Genomic DNA, 25,646 nt, shown 5'->3' with positions numbered 1-25,646 from the left:
GAACACCCAGGACTGATCTCCTTTAGGATGGACTCGTTGGATCTCCTTGCAGTCCAAGGGACTCTCAAGAGTCTTCTTCAACACCACAGTTCAAAAGCGTCAATTCTTATGCGCTCAGCTTTCTTTATAGTCCAACTCTCACATCCATACATGACTACTGGAAAACCATAGCTTTGCCTAGACAAACCTTTGTTAACAAAATAATGTCTCTGCTTTTTAATATGGTCTAGGCTGGTCATAGCTTTTCTTCCAAGGAGCAAGTGTCTTTTAATATACTGTCTCAAGAAAACTAATAAATCAATGAAAAAAACACAAGATATCAAATAACTGTATGCAAAAATAAATAAAATAGAGTGATATAAAAAAGTGACTGAGGGGCTACGTAAGATTGACTATTCAGAAGATCTCTTGAAGGACACAGCTATGAAATGATCTAGTGATTCTCAACATAGAGCAAGAGCTAAGGCCCTACTGTAAGAGCAAGCTAGGGCTGATTTAGGTATAGAAAAGGCAATGGGACTGGAGCCTAGTAAAGAAGGGGGAAAATGGTAGAAGGTGAGGTCACAGACACAGGATCAGATTATTTAGGGCCTTGTAGGTCAGAGTAATAAATTTTTACATCATACCCTTGGATTGTAAGAGGCAGCCTCATGAAACTTACTGTCATGCTTTTTGTAAAATAGTTCCTGGGGATATAATCTAGCACACCAAAGAAAATATTCTTCATGAAGGTCCAAAGGAAGAACTTCTCTCAAATCTCAAGTTGAGTAAAAACTGATCTTTTTCTGAGGAACTGGTATAAATTTACCTTATGAATTAATTCTGAAATTAATCATGCTCACCTCTACCTTCTGAACTCCAGCAAAGTCAGGGCTGAACTTACAATTAGCTTCTGGCAACTGTATAAATCTTATGGCATCTTTTTATTTTTTTTAAATAAACTCTTCATTTTAGAATAGTTTCATATTTACAAAAAAGTTACAAAAGTTGTACAGAGGGTTCCATTTACTACCCCCCACTCTCCAGTTTCCCCTGTTAATAACATCTTACATGATGAGTATGGTACCTTTGTCAGAATTAATGAGCCAATAATGATACATTATTAACTGAAGTTCATAATTTACTCAGATTTCCTTAATTTTACCTGATGTTCTTTTCCTTCCAGGATCTTTATGGTATCTATTGTATACATTAAATTTACTAGAGGACTTCCCTGGTGGTTCAGGGAGATACAGATGGTTGAGAAACTACCTGCCAATGCAGGGGGACATGGGTTAAATTCCTGGTCCACGAATCTTCCACATGCCGCAGGGCAACTAAGCCTGTGAACAACTACTGAGCCAGGGCTCTAGAGACCATAAGCCCCAACTACTGAAGCCCTTGGCTCTAGAGCCTGTGCTCTACAACAAGAGAAACCACCATAATGAGAAGCACGTTTTCCGAAACTAGAGAGCAGCCTCCACTTGCCGCAACTAGAGAAAGCCTGCATGCGGCAATGAAGACCCAGCTCAGCCATAAATAAATAAATAAAAATTTACTGGAACTGTATCTCACAATTCTATCTTTATTTCCCCCTTATTCTAACCTTTATAACTACTGCTATCTAATGATTTTATCTAATTTTACACACCTTTCCCAATACTTATAGGAATTATTTGGAGTAATAAAAAAACTTAGTACAGATTTCTGCAAAGACAATTAGTTTCTGCCCAATAAGTCAAGTAGTTCAGTATTATTCCAAGTAGATAATGCTTCATTAATCTTTTAAAAATACAGAGACTCAAGGAAATGCCTGATTAAAAATGTTATTCAAAGATACTATTTGGATAAAAATATAAAGTCAATATAAAAAAGTATTTTTATGTTTCAATGCTAGTTTAATCTCTTGAACTCTCCTTTGGTCATCACCTATAGCATGAGTAATCCTGATTGTTCTTCCTGAGTCATGCAAACTTAACATGGTCTCAGATCACATAAATCTAAGATGATGATGAAGTAAAATGACCTTTTAAAGTCTCTTTCAATTAGAATTGTCAGTTTCTAATTCTGTGACATAGGCTGACTGTCAGATTCTCATATTTTTCCATCACAAGAATAGAAAACATTAATGCTTCTAAACAAAAGATACTATATTTTAAAAAGATGATGGCAAAATAAAGTTTGAAGCTTTACTTGAAAATAACTCAGTATAAACCAAAACAAATTTAGTGTGAGGATTATATGAAGTGTGTAAGTCACGTGTATCAAAATTATCCTGAAGGAGGAAATTTCCCCAAAAAACAGGTGTGACTATTTACCCAAGAATTTGGTGACCAAAAATTTTGTGGCCAACCCAAAAAATTTGACAAAATTTGATTATGTCAAATGGGTACCACAATTAGAAATTCTGTTGTCATATCCATATTAAACTGTCTTGCCTCAAAACAATCCTGATTATTAAGATACGACTGACTCACTGATGTTGGGACTTTCCGTTTGCAGCTTAATTTAATCTGTCCCAAATACCTCATTGACAGTAGGAATTATAAAAAGCACAATATAGTTTAAAGGGTTTTAGCATCTATTTCTGAAAGTTCTTCAAAACATTACTTCATTAAAGGTTGAATTTAAAGGTCCAAAGTGCGTGTCTGTCCCTCCACATAAAAAAAATAAATCCTCATTCTATTGTTACATATGTTCTACAATTCTTCCTGCAGAAAAAAGATAAACAGTAAAATTCTTAATTATGTCCTTATTTTAAAATCATTACACTGTGTAAGTTTTAACAAAGAATTTTAAGCCATCTTCTCGGTCACATATTTCCAAATGTGAATGCCTACCAAAACTAACAAATTACACAGAAGAGTAGGCAATGATATCAATACATATCAAAGGAGATTAGCTACGAATTGATAAGGAATACCTGAGATTAAGTCTTTTAGCATTTTAAATATTTTCCTTCAGAATATGAGACTCTCCTAGTTACAATCACAAAACATTTATTTGTTGTTTTTCTGTAACACATTTGTTTTAAATAAAAGTAGAGACACTTTATTTTCACGAATCAACATATAATGATTCATGAAATTAACTCTCAAAGGATGAATAAAGCAAAATAACCAAGAAAAATAACCAACAATCTGAATGTTTATTTGAATAATCAAAGCAACTTTAAGTAAACACGCTTTGATTTCTTAATACACTGAAATTATTTTGTTTGGTTGCTTTACTCTTAAATGGGAAAAAAGCCACCTTACCTGGGATACTGGAATAAAGGCACTATCTTAAAATTAGAAGAAATGATCCACTAGTGTAAAAAATAGTGATCAAATTCTTCAGCTTTCATATACTGTGCCTTTTATCTAATATACTTCTATCAAATAAACCACTTCATTCTTTAAGAATCCATTTCAAGTTATTTTTCTTTCACTACAATTAGAAACCCATCCCATCTTAAACAAAAGTACTGTGAAAATATGAATACACTACTTATTGCACTATGACTCATCTTAAGTAATAAACAAAAATGATTTTTTAATTCTAATAACAATATTAAGTTATAACTATTTAATATATGTAAATAATCAGTACAGCTATTACTTATACTCAACTCAATGCAATAAACATTTAAAAAATAAACATCCTATAGATGCTAATAGAATAATCAAACTATCAATGAACTTAAGAAGTCAATTAACCTACTGGCTAGTTATTACCTAAAAAAACTTAGCACTAACAATACTGATCTAAAATTCTTTTAAGATTACTTATGGCAAGGGTTCTTGACTTTGGCTATATATTAGAATTACCTAGAGAGACAGTAAAACTATCAGTGCCTGAATTCCACTCCCCATATCCTATTTTACTTGCCCTGGGAAAAATGTTAAAAGTTGAAAGCCCTATCTTGGACTCTGTGATAAATCTGTTGATGATGCATTATTTTACAGATAACTGCTAAGTAAAAATCTAGAAATATGATCTCAGTAGCAAGAATAAAGGAATAACAGAAATGATCATTTAAATTTAGCACCATATAAAACAGAATAAATTAATACAGTATCACAATGCAAGTGAGAGACAAAATTGAGTCCTTTTAATAACATTTTCTAATCTCAATACTATATAATGTTTCCTTAAACTACTTTCCAATACCTTCAATTCTTCAGTGTGTCTAAAGAGAAAAATTCCTGTTAAGAAAATTAAAACTACATGACTTTAGTCTGAGAACTGAAAGAATGAACAAGTTCAGAATATTTCCCTTATGAAGACAGCACATACATGTGCATAATCAGCCTACAATACTCCCTTTATAACAGGGTCCAATGAAGTTCATGTCTCTGGGCAATGAGATAAAAAGCTATTAACTATAAATATTTGTCATTTTAGCATATTTTGACAGAATTTAGTTTTTCCTCCAAAAATAGCTGACAGTATATGAGATTTACTAGCAACATGACCTAGCATGGAGGGATGAATAAAGAACATCATAACTTTCAACACACTTCAGAATATCTTTGTTACAAACCAGATGGTAAAACTTAAAAAAAAAAAAAATTAAGGAGAAGTAGCCCAATTAGAATAAAGTTAAAAGAACCACTATTAAAGCTAGTTACACAGGGTGAGGAAATCAGCTTAACTTCCACGTAATTTCATTTTTCTCACATTCTTAAAATCTTTTGAGGTGGTACTCTTCAAGACACATAAGAGATAATAACGCAATAAAGAACTAAGTATTTGTTTTCAGTTAAATATTAGAGAACACATTAATTCTATTAAATGTATTAAATAGAATCCAAAATTTAGCGACATATTATAAAAGTAATACCCAGGTGCCAATATCCTGGTAAAGATTTTGAGATGCTGAAGGAAGCACATTTTGAATTCAGAATGGTTAGAAAGATATACATGTCTATGTCATTAAAGACAATGTGATTTTTAATTACAGATCTATAGTTTTAAAAGACAACTTCATATTCATCTCTCATGGAAATATGATACAAAATTTTAAAATATCCAGCCTCAGAAGGAACACTCCCTCAAATAGTTGTTGAATTAGCTCCTACTTATTTACTGACATAAGAACTACGACTTTAACTTACAACTCCTCAAACCTATCAATGGTTAAACCCATAAAGAGTGAACTGGTGAGCAGATGCTGAGGTAACAGAAAAGGAAGGATCAATAAAGATAATTAGAAAGATAACCACTATGCTTAGGTCAGTCACTTTACGACTGCCAAACTGTGCACATGCATACATTTAAATGCTTATATCCATGTACACACACATACACAGAGTAGTTACGTCTTGTTTCACGAGTCTCAGTCTAAAGACATGACATAAATAGAAACAAAAAGCTTTGTTGCCCAGACTAGTTATGAACTAAGGATTCACTGAATGATGGATGGATGGATGAATAGATAAGGGAAACAGATATAAGAACACATTGCTGGGGGAAGGGAGCATGGCACTTAAGAACTTTAAACCAGTATCTGTGATTCACAATGCTAAGGTGATGTAAGGACATAAGAGATCCATCATAAGGTAAATAAATGCGAGCTAAACAATAAAAATTTCACGGAAACATAAAGTAATCATAATATATATTATAAAAGCCAAAAAAGATCTGTATAGTAGGGTAAGTTATATTAGTTTTGTACTATTCAGTTTAAAATACCTCTTCTTAAAAAGTTGTTTTATGTGGTTAAATGTAGGGATTAATGCATCTTACCTTCCACAGAAGGTGCCTGGTCCTGAGCTGAATACAGCATATCCTTAAAAGCCTATTAGAAAGTAAGAAAAGAAATACATGAAATCATGAGTAATCTTCACAGTGAAAGCATTTTCAGCTGAACAATTACTTCTTTTCCAATATCCAGACGACTACACAGGGTTCCCCAAATCGAGAATTCAGTGAAATAATTTGATTAACTTTAATAAGCTAAAACCCAAATACTATTCTTTCATATCCAGTACTGTCCCATCTTTAAGATGAGGGCTAATATATACATACTTTAAAAATTAAGGGGGATTTGGAGAAGAATGAAAAATCATAAACACTCTAGACCAAAAAAAAAAGAAAAATCATCACTGGTCAGTCACAAATTGGCCTCCAGCATTTCTCAACCTCAGTAAAATTGACACTTAGGGCTAGATAATTCTTTACTTGTTTTTTGTATCTAGGTTTTGTTTTTTCTTTTGTATCTATAGCGATTCACTAGATACCAGCAACAACTGACCAAAAATGTCTCCAGATGCTACCAAAAGCCCCAGAGGACAAAAATCACCCCTCCCTAGAATCACTGGCCTACAGCATTCAAGCATATAAAAACCAAAAAAAGAAGAAATAAACCTCCAAGGTGGTCTACTCCAGTTAAATCACATTCTTCTCAAATGGATTTACCATTATTTTAAGTTAGTGACCAATCTTGTTAGTTCCATGACTAACCCCTAACAAAGTCTGACAATACACAAAAGCCCTAAGTGAATATAACAAAGATCTAGAACTTCCTTTAAGAAAAATGTATATACAATCACTTTTATTTTTAAATAATTTCAGATGTCCCAGGAACTACTAATTTCCAGTCTAAAAAAGAAATTAGCTCAGAAGATTTTACCAAACATCAGAAAGTATTTCAGCTCACAGACTGGAATTATATATTAAAAGTCCTATACAACTTTACAGTGGTAGTTATGCTATAGTTCTTCCATGGAATATTTTAAGAGTGTAAATGAGTACATTGCTTAGAGTAGAATAAATATCCAGAAGTAGAAAAATACAAGAAGAAAGAAACAAAAAAAATCCAGCCAGAGAAACTTAAGAAAATAAAACTACCACTAGTTTTGTTCAGTTGCTCAGTCGTGTCCAACTCTGCGACCCCATGGACTGCAGCACACCAGGCTTCCCTGTCCATCACCAACTCCCGGAGCTTGCTTAAACTCATGTACTACCATCGAACCAGGTAATATCAGAGACTCAAATACCTGACTGAAGTTTTTCTACTTCTTAAGTATGACAGGCATATGTACCTAAATCAGATGATGTTATCAGTAAGTAAATAAACCACCAATGACTAGCAGAAAAGCTTGTATGCAGTAGGAACTTAATACACAGCTCTTGAATTCAAAAGGGTTTATTTTCAGCACTCTGAAAAAACACAGTAAGTAAAATCTCTGATATGTAATGCAAATGAATTAAATGTGCAAAAGGAAAGTTTACCAAATTAAGGTTTAAAAAGATTAAATTTTATAAAGAGAAAGATTATGATAGTCTTCATTTTGATTATAAACTAAATCATAATTTCATTTAAATCAAGACAACTCTCAGTAAAATCAAGGACAATTCTTTTTGCTTCTTACTACTTCAGTTTTCTTCTGAATAAGAGACCCTCTATGTTTTTGACAGTAATAGACTTTAGAGGACTCTATAAATAGGATACCATCCCCTGACTGTGACTAGAGAATAGACCCCAATTGGAAACCACCAGGGGAAAATCCTACAGAGTATTGTCTATATTAGCACTTATGACTGTCTATTACATGACTCAGCTGAGTTAGGAGAAGTGCATCCAAATACACAAAACAACAAAATTGAGTTTCCTCATTCATGCTGTTTTAGTTTAAGGAAATCCAATACATTATATAAAATTCTGTATCTGTATAATAAGTAAAATCAGTATGTATTCATTTGCATTACAAAAGATTTCTCTGATCACTGAGAAGGGCACAGGTATGACTCCTGGTCGGGGAACTAAAATCCCACAAGCTATGTGGTGCAGCCAAAAAAAAAAAAGATTCAAAGGAATCCTTACATAAGCATCTCTACTGTAATCTCTGAGTATGAAGTTATTTTTGTTATGTTGTTCAGCCATTCAGTCGTGTCTGACTCTTTGCGACCCCAAGGACTGCAGCACACCAGGCTTTCCCTGTCCTTCACCATCTCCCAGAGCTTGCTCAATTCATGTCCATTGAGTTAGTGATGTCATCCAACCATCTCATCCTCTACCGTCCCCTTCTCCCCCTGCCTTCAATCTTTCCCAGCATCAGGGTCTTTTCAAATGAGTCGATTCTTGGCGTCAGATGGCTAAAGTATTGGAGCTTCAGTTTCAGCATCAGTCTTTCTAATGAATATTCAGGATTGATTTCCTTTAGGATTGACTGGTTTGATCTCCTTGCAGTCCAAGGGACTCTCAAGAGACTTCTCCAACACCACAGCTTAAAAGCATCAATTCTGCAGTGTTCAGCCTTCTTTATGTTATAATGTTATTGAAATGTTTGTTATAATGTTTAATGTTATTATTTTTGTTATAATGTTGAAATATATATAAACTAGGACAAAACTCTTAGTGTTATAACAATGCATATGACAGTAAAATCTTACAAATTAAATCCAAACACAATCACAAAACCAGTATTATTTAATCAATAACATTAACATGACAGGAAACAAGATGTTTGCTGAGTTAAAATCTGAATTGGTAACATGAATACAATGCCATTTTGCCTATTCTGAGTTTGGAATGCCAAGATGACTATGTCAGATGGGATCTACTATGAGGCAGTATAGTCAGCTATCTACTAGGAGGCAGTGGCTAGAGGCTATGGAGTCAGGTAATGTGTATGAAAACCAACTCTACCACTTATTAGCTATGTAACCATAAAAAATTAACTTCTCTATACTTCAGTACCCTCATCTGTAAAACAGAACTAGTAACTACACATACCTCCCAGATCTACTGTACAAAATAAAAACTTAAAACACAAATCCTTACATTAATTATGATTCATTATTATTACTGAATAATATCATATATATTATTATATATGGAGTACTTTGATCAGTGCCTAGAACACAGAAGATGCTCAAAGAATGTTGGCTAAGAGAATGTGAACTACCACAAAATTTGTGTCATACAGTGGGCTAGCGCATCATTTGGCCATCTATCTGCTAGACATGACTGCATCATTTATGTATTAGAAATGCCTCAGTTCTTAATTCTCAGTTCTTACTACTTCACAAAGTAGTACAACACTACTTGGAGCCAACATGGCCAAACAAGCATAAACAGAGACACTGCAATCTCCTGGCATCTAGGTTATAAGATGGTCAACTAGATGATTTAGAATATGTTCCTATTATATTTTCTGATGATCGCTGACATGAGCACACAGAGTTTTTAATTCTTATAAGAAACTTACAGATTCCTAAGAAAACATATGCAGTCTCAACCTACATACACTGTATTTTTTCCTGCACATATTTTATTTTTATTTTGCTTTACTGGAGTATAATTGTTTTACAATGTTGTGTTAGTTTCTGCTGTACAATGAAGTGAATCAGCCATATGTACACATATAGCCCCTCCCTCAAGGCCTCCCTCCCACCCCACCATCCCATCCCAGCCATTAACATCATCACAGAACACCAAGCTGAGCTTCCTGTGCCATACAGCAGGTTCCCACTAGCCACCCATTTTACACATGGTAGTATATATGAGAACAGACACGTAGACACGGGTGGGGGGCGTGGGGAGGAGAAGGGGAGGGCGGGACAAATTGGGAGATTAGGATTGACATGTGTACACTTTAAACAACAAGGACTCCTCATTTTATTACTTAAACTTTCTACAACATATCTTTTGTACAAAATAGGGTATAGTTCAATAATACTGCCAATACAAGTTTCTTACGTTGTTAATTTTTAATAACCCACAGTAGATCATCACTGGGCTTCCCTGGTGGCTTAGTGGTAAAGAATCCACTTGCCAATGCAGGAGACATGGGTTCGATCCCTGAGTTGGGAATATCCCCTGGAGAAGGAAATCGCAACCCACTCCAGTATTCTTATCTGGGAAATCCCATGGAAAGAGGATCTTGGTGGGCTACAGTCCATGGGGTCACAAAAGAGTTGGACATGACTTAGCAACTAAACAACAACAAAGATCATCTCTGATCTTCTTTCCAAACATATGGGTTTCACAGACCGTTTCATAGAACAAGGATCAGAAGCTAGAAAGATTCCTTGTTGTTGCTGTTAAGTCTCCAATCGTGTCCGACTCTTTGCAACACCACGGACTGCAGCACGCCAGGTTTCCCTGTCCCTCACCATCTCCTGGAGTTTGCCCAAGTTCAGGTCCACTGAATCGGTGATGCCATCCAACCATCCCATCCTCTGTCGTCCCCTTCTCCTCCTGCCTTCAATCTTGCCGAGCATAGGGTCTTTTCTAATGAGTTGGTTCTTCGCATCAGGTGGCCAAAGTACTGGAGCATCAGCTTCAGCATCAGTCCTTTCAATGAGTATTCAGGGTAGAAAGAGTCCTACTGTGTCAACTCGCTATTAGCCTCACATATGACATACCATAAATATTATCATCTTCATTAACAAAATATCTAATTTATATTTTTCTCATATGCTTCAAAGCATCCAAAGCAAGCACACTGCAATCCAATTACTGGATTAATAAACAATAAAATAAACACAGGCATTTGAAGAGAAAGGGCAAGGAATATTTGTTATAAAACTTTAAAGGAAGCATTATCCCTGTTAACAGAGCTTAATAATTCAATAAAATTTACATCAGACTTTTTCAAGTGGCACTGACTATAATTTTGATATATACTTAAAAATATGTACACTATGCCTGATTTACACACCCCAGAAACACTCTCCAATTATCTCTTATCTTCTTTTTGTATTCCCTTTCTTTTTATCACTTATTTATGGCCGCAGGAGCTCTTTATTGCAGCATGTGGGCTTAGTTGCCCCATGGCATATGGGATTTTAGTTCCCCAACCAGGGATTGAACCCACGTCCCCTGCATTGGAAGGTGGATTCTTAACCACTCAACTACCAGGAAATCCCTTATATTCCCCTTTTAATTTTTTCACCAGAAATACTGAGTAGTCTGTGAATAATGTGCAAGTCAGTTACATCTGACCTGGTTTCTTTGTCTCACTATCCAGAAATCAGTCATATTTTCCTGATACTCAAGTGCCAAGAACAGTTCTATAAATCAAATTATAAACCTCAAAAGAGGGCACTGGGCATTCTCAAGAGTCCTGTACGAAGAATGACCATCTAATTTACCTTTATTTCTATCCCCAAATAGAAATAAACTAACCTAGCTCTGCTTTTGATGATAGAAATAATTTGTAAAGTAAAAAAAAAAAAAGACAAATTTTTATAATCTAATGTAATAAAATTTAAAATTAATGTATTCTCATATATGCTTAACAATCCTATAGTATATTAGTATATTAGAAGCATTATGCATGACTCAATTTTCATGGAATTTAAATGTATCCCATCAGCAAACTGGAGAAAAAAATGGCAACCACTCCAGTATTCTTGCCTAGGAAATCCCATCTATGGGGTTGCAAAGAGTTAGACAAGACTTAACAACTGAGCACTATCAGTAAAAGGCAATTCAATATACAAAAGTTGTCACAACATTAAATTATTAATGAATTTGTTAAATGTATAAAATATATGTAATTTATAATAGGAAGAACCAACTTGGAGTATGTCCTGTTATATCTGTATTTATACATTTCCTCCATAACACACTGCAATATCCACTGACATGGTTTTTACTATTTCTTTATGGGTATCTCCCTAATCTAAATCCTCAGCCACATGTCTGCTAACACATATACAAAATGTCTAAAATTCATTTTCTTCCCAAAGCCTACACTTTTCATGTCTTTATTTCTGTTAATGTCACTGCCAGAAACCACATCACACAGATCAACAACCTTAGTCACTGTCTCACTCCTTCAATAAATACTTGTGAATCTGCTACGTGTCAGGCCTGTTTTAGGCACCTGGGATACACCATGAGGAAGGAAAACTCCTTGTCCTAGGGGGTTAACTTTCTCCTCCTTTGCACTCCTAAGTTTAGTGATCCGATTCAGTCAATGCCACCACCCCAACCTCTTTTCTTTCATTCTCTCCCATCCTCTCACCTAAACTATTCAATGGACTCTTACTGATCATTCTTTAATCCATGTTTCTTTGAGAAAAAGACATGTTACCCATTATTTGGAGTGAAATGTTATTCTCCAAAATTTACCTCTAATTTTGGCCTCTCAATTTTCTGATACTCTCCTTTTTATTTCCAACACTTTTCTAAATCATTAGATTTTTATGTCAGATGCAGTAATTAGCCTCTGAAATAGCCTCCAATGATTCCTAACTCCTGGTAGTAACACTCTTGTGCAATCCCCTTCCATACTAAATAGGACTGACCTGTATAGCCGACAGGGCTTCCCCATTGGCTCAGCGGTAAAGAATCTGCCTGCAATGCAGGAGCCATGGGAGCTGCAGATTTGATCCCTGGGTCAGAAAGATCCCCTGGAAAAGGGAATGGCTACCGACTCCAGTATTCTTGCCTGGAGAATCCCCATGGACAGAGGAGCCTGGCGGGCTACAGTCCGTGGGGTTGCAAAGAGTTGGACAGGACTGACACGACTGAGCATGCATGCACGCACATACAGCCAACAGAATACTGCATAAATGACAGAATACTACTTCCAAGGTTAAGTCATAAAAGGCACTGCGGTATTCATCTTGCTCTTTCTTCGATTCCCCACTCTAGAAAAAGCCAGTCATGAAAAAACTGAAGCACCCCTATGGAGAGATACAAGTGGTAAGGAACTGAGGCCTCCTAAAAAAAAGTCAGCACAAATTTGTGAACCATTTGAGTGAGCTATTCTAGAATTGGATCCAGTCCCCGGCAAGCCTTGAGATGACTGCAGCCCCGACTGACATCTTGACCACAACCTCACAAAATACCCTGAGCCAGAATCACCCAGTTAAGCTGCCTCCAAACGCTTTACACACAGAAAGATAATAAATGTTTCTCATTGTTTCAGTAGTTTTAGGTAGTTTGTTACAGAGCAACAGATAATTAATACACAACGCTAATTCTGAAAAATATTTTTATATCACAGAATGTAACGTTATTAGATCATAACCAACATCTTTGGCTTGTCTTGATCAAAGTACCTAAAATGTTTATTTCCATAAAGATACAAAAACTATGGAAAGGAAGACTATGACAATTTCAAGAAGTGATTTATTTAGCAATAACAAGCAAAACTGCATTCCCGTAAGTCACAGCCACCAATACTGTAATTTAACTTACACTGAATGCCCTTGAGAAATCATACAGCTGCATTTCTGGGCTGGGACAGAATAAATCTGACAGATTAAATCAGCATCTTCCTTACCTAAGGATCCTGCTCTGACAATAACATGCAGCTGATAACAAATGTTCTTTTATAACTAATTAAATCTATATGGCTCATTCTTACATTTACTGTGGTAACAGTTGTAAATTCTCTAAGGGCAGAGAGTAATCTCACTTCAGTTCTTATGGGCCACAGCATCTAGCACAGTAAAAGTCAAAATATGTTTGTAAACTGCACAGACTTTGTAACATAAAGCCTAAATATCCAAGACCAGTACATCAGTTAATTTTTTAAAGTGTTAACTATGTTATTTTTATTAATTATTTTATAGCATTTCTAGTTTCATGAAATACCAAAATGTAAAGTCATTTCTTTTGTCCCAATTTTCATTATTTTTGTTAATTTCCACAAAATTCAAACCTCTTTCATTTACTAGCCACAAGAAAAGTTCTTAGTGTCTTTGACTTCAGCCCTCTTTAATATATAAGGTTTAGACAGGCTGATAAACCATATTGAATTTTGTCCAAATATAATAGTATGGCAACATAAAATTCCCACTGTTCTTAGTAACAGTTCGTTAGTTTATCTGAAAGAAAACAAAAAAGGAACCCAAAGGTTCTGCAATACACCTATACACTTTATAAAAATGGTTTCTAATCCATGAGTCTCAGACCAGTTCACAACTCCAATTTCAATACTACCAGCTATCATCATTTAGTTTCCAAGAAATTTCATGACATTGAAAGAGGGTCTTGGTATACTAAAAGACTGAGTACCAACACCCTAAAATAAATATCTGCTGAATAAATGAATAAAAAGTTACTCCTATGGCTTATTTTTAATGATGATAGAAATTAACAGCTATACTTTATTGAAAAATATCTTCTATAGATCAGGCCCTTGCTGGCACTTTCATATACTGTTGCTGTTTAGTCACTAAGTCGTGTCTGACTCTGCCATCCCATGGACTGTAGGGGCTCTTCTGTCTATGGGATCACCCTGCCAAGGATACCTCAGTGGGCTGCCATTTTCTTCTCCAGGGGATCCTCCCGACCCAAGGATCGAACCCATGTCTCCTGCTTGGCAGGCAGATTCTTTACCACTATGCCACCTGGGAAGCCCTTTCATGTATTATTACATTTAATTCTCATAATAATCTTGAAAGGTAAATATTATCCTCATTTTTCACCAAGAAAACTGAGGTTCAGAGAAATAACTGTTTAAAAGTTCACAGCCAATAAATGAGGGAAATGCAATTAAAGCAAAAAAAATTTAGATAAAATTAAAGCTATCTTCTCTATTGCCTTCAAGATGAATGGATCCCACACATCCTTCAAAGAATATTTTATTTTATCCTACTCATTCCTAAAGGTTCCATCCCATTTTCATCACTTTTTTTTTCCATTTTCATCACTCTTAACAAATTTCTCAAACGAAAAGTACAGATATGAAAAAAAAAATTAAATTAAATTTAAAAAAAAGTACAGATATGTTGTCTAAATGACTTTTAACCTCTTCAAACTTGGAATAAAGTTAGCAGAAGAAAACTGTGTTCAGAATTTTGTCATATCCAAAGGCCTACCTTAATCCTCATTCTCATTAACCTGTCTACAAAGCATGTCACTGCTGATAGTCCATTTACCCTTCAGACCCTTAACTCCTATGACAACTTATTTTCCAAGATTTCCTCTGTCTCTATTTTTCTGTGTTACATACAGTGACTTAATTCTTTAACTACTATCTCAATTAAAATGTCTTATCTTTTGACATAATCTTTCAAATTCCAGCTAGTAGTTATCTCTACATATAGATATTTCACAAAAGAAATCAGCATGAATTTACCACCCCCTAAAGTAGCTCGTCTCTACCACTTTCCTTACGTTTAAACCATTACATTAAATTCTTCCCTCCTTCAACCTCTATATCTGGCTAGCCATCCAACTTGTTATTAAACCACCTACATAAATCACTGTGCTAAGCAAAAGAAAAGTGATACGCTTAAAAATGTCTAATAGGAACTTCCCTAGCAGTCCAGTGGTTAAGACTCTGTATTCCCAATGCAGGTGGTATGGGTTTGATCCCTGAATGGGGAACTAAGGTACTGCATGCCACATGGCACGGCCAAAACAAAAGTTTAATAGTATTACTTTATCTTTACCAATAATACTTTTATTTAATTTCAAATACTAAAGAGAAAAAAAAAAAGATCTAACTACTAAAATATTATGTATGTTTGCAATTAAGCAACTTGGAAGGGGGATGATACTTTAGTATGATATTCTGTGCTTAACAGGGCAAGTTCACAAAATACACAATTATTATTGTTGACTATTGATATCATGTTGTTTAAATTTTTTAAACATAAAGTTGGTTAAAAATCGTCTCATAAATTTTCCTAACATAAAACCTATCATATTAAATAACACTGTCTCTAAAATGGAAGAAAGGTCAAGAAGGAATGCCAAAATTCTGCACTTGATAGTAATTTCCTTCCCTAAAACATTTTCTTCTCTAATACATTATGCTTACAAATCAATTCAGAAATTTTAATAAGGCTTACAACAAAAGTGCAAAAGAAAAAGGAAAAAGGGACCAATTTTCTTCCCAGTTTTTCAGTTCTACCAAAAACCAAAGAATCTTTCAAAATGTATAATCTTTTTTTCTTTCATCAGCAACCATCAGCAAGTAGTAACAAACTTTACGTTCTATGAAATACTCAGTTCAGTTGCTCAGTCATGTCCGACTCTTTGCGAACCCATGAACCACAGCAAGCCAGGCCTCCCTGTCCATCACCAACTCCCAGAGTCTACCCAGACTCATATCCATTGAGTCGGTGATGCCATCTAACCATCTCATCCTCTGTTGTCCCCTTCTCCTCCTGCCTTCAATCTTTCCCAGCATCAGGGTCTTTTCAAATGAGTCAGTTCTTTGCATCAGGTGGTCAAAGTATTGCAGTTTCAGCTTCAGCAACAGTCCTTCCAATGAACGTTCAGGACTGATTTCCTTTAGGATGGACTGGCTGGACGTCCTTGCAGTCCAAGGGACTCTCAAGAGCGTTCTCCAACACCACAGTTCAAAAGCATCAATTCTTTGGTGCTCAGCTTTCTTTACAGTCCAACTCTCCTACTGGAAAAACCATAGCCTTGACTAGACGGACCTTTGTTGACAAAGCAATGTCTCTGCTTTTTAATACGCTGCCTAGGTTGGTCATAACTTTCCTTCCAAGGAGTAAGTGTCTTTTAATTTCATGGCTGCAATCACCATCTGCAGTGATTTTGGAGCCCCCAAAAATAAAGTCAGCCACTGTTTCCACTGTTTCCCCATCTATTTGCCATGAAGCGATGGGACAAGATGCCATGATCTTAGTTTTCTGAATGTTGAGCTTTAAGCCAACTTTTTCACTCTCCTCTTTCACTTTCATCAAGAGGCTCTTTAGTTCGTTTTCACTTTCTGCCAAAAGGGTGGTGTCATCTGCATATCTGAGGTTATTGATATTTCTCCCAGCAATCTTGATTCCAGCTTGTGCTTCATCCAGCCCAGCATTTCTCATGATGTACTCTGCATATAAATAAGCAGGGTGACAATATACAGCCTTGACATACTCCTTTCCAAATTTGGAACCAGTCTGTTGTTCCATGTCCAGTTCTAACTGTTGCTTCCTGACCTGCATACAGGTTTCTCAGGAAGCAGGTCAGGTGGTCTGGTAATCCCATAACCTTTTTTAAAAAGGTAAAATTCTTTCAATTTCCATTTGTTCAACTGAATAAACAGTCTAAGTTGTCTTTTCTTAGTTACAGTTTCACTGATCCCTTCCCCCAACTGTGTCAACAGTAAATGAATCAAGATGCTGCTCAACTGTTAGACTCAAACCACTAAGGATAGATATGTAATAATGGCTAATACTTACTATGTGTAGTAACTATTAAACCTCCTGTTTTCCAATTATTGATTCATTTCATTTCACATGATCCTCCAAAAGCAAAAAGTATTATCATTTCCAGTTTAAGGATAAGAGAATTGTGGCACAGAAAGGCTACATGACTTGCCCAACAAGGTTATTACAGTTACAATTAAATTACAATTACAATAACAGGGTTGTTACAATTTCAATTTCGGTGGTCTCTATATCAATTCACTTTCTAATTTCTGAATCTACCAAGAACTGAATTTTTGAAAGTCCATGATACTAAGCAAACAAATCCTAGAAAAAAAAAATTTGCAATCTTCTTTAGCAAATAACTAATGGCAGTATAATTTGAAATACTAATATTTCAAATAAGCTTATTCTACTCAAAGATTTAATCAAAAGATGTTTGAACTACATGATTAGAGGTGGTGACTCACCTGCTTATCAACACTTTTGTTACCTGCTATTATACAAATATTTGAAAAACAGGAGAAAGACTATCGTCTCAATTTTGTCATCAATGATCACATTTCACTGAATAAACAAAACTAAAAGAATAAGACCCACTTCTCCTAATTGATACCAAAGTAACTCATTTCCAGAGCTGTAGTCACGCTCTACAGGGGATAAACATGAGCTTTTCCTATTTTCTCCACTGACTGCCTTCAATGATGCTCTCGTAAATCTCTCTTTCCAATCCCTTAATGATATCTCAAGCAGATCCCATAGTCTTTCAGTTACATTCTGTTTTGTTGTTGTTTTTAAGTTTCTAAACATGCCAGATACTACCAGATGTTGGATGCTAACATGTATCTATGACTCTGCCTGACACACAGCAGGCTTTCAGTAAATATTATTACTATCATTATTTCATCAAATCTAAGATCCCATTAGTAGTAATATACACTGGTACTTTATGTGCGTCTAAGAATGAAAAAAAGTCTGCCAATTTAATCTATGACAATTAATTATGAGATATATCTTGATTTTAGATGTCAAAGTGTGGGAAAACTGATTGAAAGAGGTAGTAAATTCAAGCTCTCACTATTTTTGGCTATATTATTTGGTTTTCCTATCTTTGGTCTTGGTCTCCCCACTGCATCTCCAGGATCTAAACTACATTCTCACTTTGCATTGATCCCTCTCCCCAAGTCTCTTTAAAATCCTTACTGGTTCACAACCAGGAAACATTTCAAGTCCTCAGCATGGTATTCAAGGCTCCGTACAAATCACACTATCAGCCCTCCAACATACCTACTAAACCAGATTTCACTAATATGCTTGCATACTTCCACCTATCTATGCCTTTATTCAAAATTACTCTATCTGCCTAGAATGCCCTCAGTGTCCTGTCCCCTCTTCACCGTGTCAACAAACCCTACTGAATCTCTAGTACTTCTGTGAAAGCTTTCAAGATAAATACCTTTGATTCTCCAGAGCAAATCAATCGGCCATTCCTCTGTAACATAATCACAATACACTACGATTAGAAGACCAACCAAGTTACAAGCTCCTTTAGGACAGGCGTATACCTATTTTTACATCACCAGCCCCTTGAGAGATCCTGACCATGTATCATCATGTTAAGAATCCAGGCTGTAAAATAAGACAAACCTGTGTTTGAACTCTGGTTTTACCATTCACCAGCTATGTGACCTTGGGCAATCAACTCAATCTAAGATTCAGTGACTTCTTAGAACAGGATAACAAAATCTACCTTAGAGGGTACGGATTAAATGTAAAACACCTGACACAACAGAAACACTCAACGAACATTAGCTGTTGTTATTATCATCGTTGTCACTTTATTATTTTTTCAAAAAAGGAAGGGGACATCATGAATAGTTAATGAATAGATTAATATTATATATTCTAATCTTCTCTAGTCAGATATGCCCTGACTTCAGCTTGGCAGTATGTTATAAGAGATAGGGGGTAGAGAGGGAGGTGCTCTTCATGTAGAGGTAACATGTAACCTGTGTTAACATTCAGGTATGCTACAGAGAAATGTCCAAATGATTTTTCAACTTTCCTGAGTCCTCCTTTCATCTCTACCTAACTCCTCAAGCCTTAACCAAAATTCCTCAGTCCTATCTCCTCACCTAAAATAGGTTTTCTACCTAAATGGGGCAATGGTTGTAACTGAGTAAACAATATTTTTAAATTTGAGCTTCTTATTTATCTAGTCTTTTAACTGACACACAAGAACAATTTGAGGTTGTTACTGTGAACTAAAGGATTAGATTCAGATAAATGTATTAATGCTGAGTAAGTAATAATTAACAAGAACATTTAAATTCATATGGTCTCTTATAAAGAAAATGAATTTTTAAAATTAAAAGTAAAGAAATGTTTATATAGCAGTGATAAGCCTCAGTAAGGTATACCAGTGAGCAAGAGGTCAGTATTTTAATTCCAGGCTCTGCTATCAGCTAGTTGTGAGGCTGACCATACATATATCTTGGCCTTTCTGCCCTCAATCTATTCATCTGTGAAACAGAGGACTTGAGAAGGTCTTTTTCAACTCTAAAACCAATTCTAGTATTAAAAAATTAAATTTTCATTAGAAAACGGAAACAAACTAAAATTAGATAGCCACTAAAAATTCAAAGGATTCACTTAAGCTATTCAGACATACTTAGGAACGCACATGTAAATGTCACCCCAACTGAAAAAAAGAATATGCAGGCACAGTCTATAACTGAAATGAATACAAGTTACAAGTAACCAAGGAGAACTAAATTATTTCACAACCATATGATTGCTCCCACCTGAATTTCTTACTGTATATAAAAAGGACAATTTATTAATATAAATATCACAGATAAAAAGAATAATATCTAAAATCAATAGAGACATTTTCCAAAAACCTGAACTGAACAAGCCCAGAGGGACAAAATTTGAGGCTCAGTTTTCCTCACAAAGATACCGCTAACCTAGCCTTAACTAATACCGCTGAACTCTGTAGTAGAAATAATTTTAATAGCAAATATAGGCATTATTTTAGCACTTTTCATATATTAACTCATATAATCCTCACAGAAGTCCTGTAACTACTATTACTGGCCCCATTTTACAAAGGGAGAAACTGAAGAACAGACAGGAATTAATAGAATGACTTGCCTGAGCTCACTCAGCTAGTCAATTGTGCAGCTGGAATATGAACCGAGGCGGTCTGGCTTCAGAGTTTGTTCTCTCCGTGCATCACCGACACACAGGTCCATGATGCAAATGGTTAAACAATAAAATGAATCCCAGCGATTGGGTTAACTCTGCCACTAACCAAGCTACCTGTCCTTGAATCACAACCTCTTTGGACTTCATTTCCCACTCAAGTAAAAAAGGGAATTGGACTAAATAATCTGAAATTCCTTACAGGTCTAACGTTCCATGATCTATGGAATGCTTTAAAAGCAAAAAGCCACAACTGTGGCATAGCAGCAGCTATGCTCACTCTTCTTTATCTTCCTCCTTTTACACTTATCACTATATCTCATTATCTTTTTCCTATGGCGCATCTTTATAAGTTCCTCTGTTTAACAGCTGTCTATGTCATAAGAATTACACTAATAATCTTGAGAAAAAAATTAATTAATAGAGGTGAACTCTAACCTCCAGACCACATTCTACTACCTCCAAACCATGCAGAACTAAGACCTAGGACTAAAAATAGTCCAGCCATTACTTCAGCAGGTGCTGGAGACTGGGCCTAAACATATGTATGCACAAATGGATGTATTTATTTATTTTTCATAAGCCAGCAGGATGTAGGAATTAAGAGCAGGGGCTCTTTCAATCTCATATCTGCTAACCACAATTAGCAGTTTCAACATAATCAGTTACTGAATGGCTCTAAGACTCAGGTTCCCGGTCTACAAATAGAGCAAACATAAAAACCTACCTACACAGCTTGCTATCAAGAAATGTTTTTAAAGTAATGCCATAGTGACTGACAAAGTAAGCACTCAAAAAATAACAGCTGTTGTTACTGCCCCTGTTAGCATCACTGCTATTTACAATTCCCATATAAAGGCAAGAGCTCCCAAGTATGACAGATTTTATTTCAAATTCTGGCTCTACTACTTACTAAGTATATGGCCATGAACAAGTTGGTTAGTCTCTCTAAGCCTGAGTTTCCTCATCAGTAAAATGAAGATAATAAATCATCTATCTTCAGTTCAGTTGCTCAGTCGTGTCCGACTCTTTGCGAACCCATGAATCGCAGCACGCCAGGCCTCCCTGTCCACCACTAACTCCCGGAGTTTACTAAAACACATCTCCACTGAGTTAGTGATGCCATCTAACCATCTCACCCGCTGTCGTCCCCTTCTCCTCCTGCCTTCAATCTTTCCCAGCATCAGGGTCTTTTCAATGAGTCAGTTCTTTGCATCAGGTGGCCAAAGTATTGGAGTTTCAGCTTCAACATCAGTCCTTCCAGTGGACACCCAGGACTGATCTCCTTTAGGATGGACTGGTTGGATCTCCTTGCAGTCCAAGGGACTCTCAAGAATCTTCTCCAACACAATTCAAAAGCATCAATTCTTTGGTGCTCAGCTTTCTTCACAGTCCAACTCTCACATCCACACATGACCACTGGAAAAACCACAGCCCTGACTAGACGGACCTTTGTTGGCAAAGTAATGTCTCTCCTTTTTAATATGCTGTCTAGGTTGGTCATAACTTTCCTTCCAAGGAGTAAGCGTCTTTTAATTTCATGGCTTCAGTCACCATCTGCAGTGATTCTGGAGCCCCCCAAAATATCTTATCTTAGCGAACAGGAATTTGCTGTATGGCTCAGGAAACTCAAACAGGGGCTCCGTATCAACCTAGAGGGGTGGGATGGGGAGGGAGATGGGAGAGAGGTTCAAAAAGGAGGGGATATATGTGTAACTATAGCTGATTCATGTTGAGGTCTGACAGAAAACAACAAAATTCTGTAAAGCAATTATCCTTCAATAAAAAAATAAGTTAAAAAGAAAAAAATCATCTATCTCACAAAACTGTTGTGAAGATTAGATGAGGTAACAAAGCTGCTGACACGTGGTTCCTAACTGGTCAATAAATACTAATTCCTTTCTCCTTAATGACAAAAAGAGCACATTTCCACTAATTCAATTCAATGCCTAGAGATTAGAAGTGGGAATCCCAGGGAAAACAACTTTCTTTTCTCTATCATTCTGTGCAGGGGGATATACTAGAGAATTCTCACTCATGGGATTCTCTTTATCCTCTTATGTGCTTCCTAAGACTTGAGAGCTTTTTCTCAGGCCATCTCCAAATGTTCTGAAAGGAGCTGTGTGTTCAAAGGCAGCAACTCTTAGAAACTCTCTCAGGGAACCCAGAAGATCAAAACTATTTTCATAATAATACTGAAATGGAGCAGGACCCTAAAGATCCTTTGCCCCCCCGCCCCCCCACCCCTGTCCTCAGCCTGCCTTTTATCTGTGGAAAAACTTTAGTTAAAGATTAAGTTTGATCAGAGAAGTGAGAAAAATGCCAGGAAAGAATCCGCCTGCAACACGGGAGACCTGGGTTCAATCGCTGGGTTGAGAATATCCCCTGGGGGCGCCGCAGAGAGCGGCTTGGGGCGGGAGGGCGGTGTTGCTTGTGTTTCTGAGGCGGCGACGAGGCCTCGGGCTTAGGGGGTCCTGAGAACGCTGCGCGGCGGGGGAGGGCCGTGCAGGGATCTCGCGGTGTCGGGCATGCGCGAGCGGCTCCGCTTCCAGGGCACAAACGCCGGCGAGGGTTGCCTGGCTTTATTTACGTTTGGAAAAGACCCGTTTTAGGTGAGGGGTGCGGGTGCGTTGAAGACAGTAGAGGGGGACTTTGGTTTTGTTTGATTTAGGGGAAGGGAGGTGTGTCAAGGAAGTGTGACCCGTTGGATGGATATTGGTGCCACTTAGTGAAAAGGGCGTACGCTGAGGTAGGAGCCGGTCTGGTCTTGTTCATTCTGGTCTCTTGGTGACTCCTGCACGTGGGAATGACAGGCAGCTGGGTGGTCATGTCTGGTCGTCCGTAGAGAAGGGATCTGGACCGAAGATGCTGCTTTGGGAATCCTTGGCATATACGTGGTAACCAAAGCTACCAGAATGAATGGAAGCTAGGGAGAAAGCATAAAGCAAACTTTTCTTGGAAACGAAGAGTTAATACTTTGGCCTTTGTGGGCTCTAGGTTCTGTGTCACTGCTACTCAGTTTTGCTGCTGGAGTGTGAACACAGCCACAGACAATAGGAAATGAATGGATGTGACTGTGTGTCAATAAAATTTAAGGGATACTAGCATTCACTTGTCATGAAACGTACTTTTGATTTTCTTTCTCCCAGCATTTGAAACAAAAACCGGGACTTCCCTGGTGGTCCAGTGGCTAAGACTCTGTGCTCCCCACATAGGCCAGGGAACTAGATCCCACATCCCATAAGTAAGTTTGCACGCAGTAACTAAAGATCTCGAGTGCCACAACTAAGACCCTGTACAGCCAAATAAATAAATATTAAAAAACAAAAACAGGAAAACTATTCTTAGTTCACGGGCCCCAGCAGCATACAGTAGTGGGCCAACTGGTGGCACCCAAAGAAATACTGTACACAAGGAGGGTCTGGGACCAGGGCTTGAGGAATGGCAACATTTAAGGCCAGGTAGAGAAAAGGAGCTGGAGGGAGCAATTTGAGCGGCCAGAGGAAAGCCAGCACAGGGTGAGGTCATTGTCTAATGCTACTGTGACATCTAGTTAAAAGGAGGACTCAGTTCAGTTCAGTAAGCTCAGTCGTATCTGAAAAAAAAAAAAAGAGAGAATATCCCCTGGACAGGGAATGACTACCCACTCCAGTATTCTGGCCTGGAGAATTCCATGGACTATATAGTCCATGGGGTCACAAAGAGTAGGATGCTACTGAGCCACTTTCACTTTCATTGAATCCATGTTAAATTTTGAGGTTTCCCAAGTGGAGCTAGTGGTAAAGAACCCGCCTGCCAATGTAGCAGGCATAAGAGACACACGTTTGATCCCTGTGTCGGGACGATCCCTTGGAGGAGGGCACGGCAACCCATTCCAGTATACTTGCCTGGAGAATCCCCATGGACATTGGAGCCTGGTAGGCTACAGTCCACAGAGTTGCAAAGAGGTGCACATGACTGAAGCAATTTAGCACGCAGCTTTATTCTAGATAAGGAAACAGCAACCCACTCCAGTATTCGTGCCTGGAGAATCCCATGGACAGAGGACCCTGGCAGGCCACATACAGTCTATGGGGTCACAAGAGTTGGACATGACTGAGCGACTAAACCATCACCACCAGTCATTATAAAGTATAGTCAAAGACCTTTAGTTTCTTCTCAAGGGCTATGGAATAATCTGAGCCATATCCTGTGAGCTGTCTTACAGATACTAAAACCCCTACCATGTAGGAAAAGTTAACTACATGATGACCAGACTGTAGCCATGACATAAGCTGCCAAAATTCTGAGAACTGGCCTCAAGGAAATGGGAACAAACCAACCATGGGACTGCAGATTATCTGTACTTAAAATAAATGAAATGACGCTGGTCAGACCACTGATAATCAATTTCAAGATGACTGTCAGAGCTGACTGTGCTGTTTCTGCATGTAGCTCCCTTCCTAAGCCTACAAAAACTCTTGTCCACTGACTATAGAAGAAGTGGGGCCGGTACTGGTCTTTGGATAAGTGTATCATCCCCCCACTCCTCCCATCCCCCACCCCCACCGCTGTAGCTGACATCCAAAATAAAGCAAACTTCTTTCCACCAACTTGCCCTCTTTATTGGTTTTTGAGCAGCGAGCAGCAGGACCCCATTATCCGTTACAATACTACAACTTCATGTGCCTTTTTCATTCATTCTTTCACAAATACACAGTGGAAGTTCCCAAAGGCCACATGAAATGTGATGTCATGCCCCTGAAGGATAGTAGGAGTGCTTGTATACTCTGTGCTTCACAAATCTCTCAGTTTCAATTTCAAATATAGAGTATTATCAATAGATATTGGGATCTTTTTAACAATTTTTGAGAGTTTCAAATAGTACCAAGACCAAAAAGTTAAAGAATTACTTCTCTAAGGTATAGAAAAAGCTCACAAAGCACATGCATTACTCTGTGAATTACAATTTTACCAATTTAGTCTAAATAAGTAATTCACACAATAATCTAAAAGCTTCTCATTTTCCTGTGTGATTATATTTCAGGCCTTCAATCTTCAAAAAAATGACTGATTCACTAATTAACTGTGAATATTCAGTGACAGAACTGGTTCTAAGGACTTACATCTCCTTATTTATGGTCTATAGTCTTTCTAAATTCTGCAGGTCATCGTCAATAAGAGATGACTGTTTTCTTAATCATCACACTGTCCCTCTCATTACACATAATAAGAAAACTGCAAGTTATGCTTACAGCAAGTTAATTAAACTTTCCCGTGATCTATAATAAATAACTTTTTAAGGCTTTTCTGATACCAGATACCATACCTGCCTAGTGATAGGAAGAAACAGGTAAGCAAATTTCCTTCTATAAACAATTAAATTTAAAGGTGTATAACATATAAAAAGTTTGAAA

General features: G+C 36.9%; 1 protein-coding gene across 1 annotated transcript in view; it reads right to left on the bottom strand.

Moving 5' to 3' along the window:
- XPR1 (xenotropic and polytropic retrovirus receptor 1) overlaps positions 1-25,646 on the bottom strand; it is a 200,392-nt gene that overhangs the window by 168,640 nt on the left and 6,106 nt on the right. Inside the window, exon 2 of the mRNA XM_043923014.1 lies at positions 5,710-5,761. Within this exon, the coding sequence (XP_043778949.1) occupies positions 5,710-5,761 (52 nt within the window). The remainder of the gene's footprint in view (positions 1-5,709; positions 5,762-25,646) is intronic.

This window comes from Cervus elaphus, chromosome 14 (genome assembly GCF_910594005.1).
Source record: "Cervus elaphus chromosome 14, mCerEla1.1, whole genome shotgun sequence".
Classification (NCBI taxonomy): Eukaryota; Metazoa; Chordata; class Mammalia; order Artiodactyla; family Cervidae; genus Cervus; species Cervus elaphus.
Note: the sequence above shows the minus strand (reverse complement) of the source record. Positions and strands in the feature narration are given on the sequence as shown.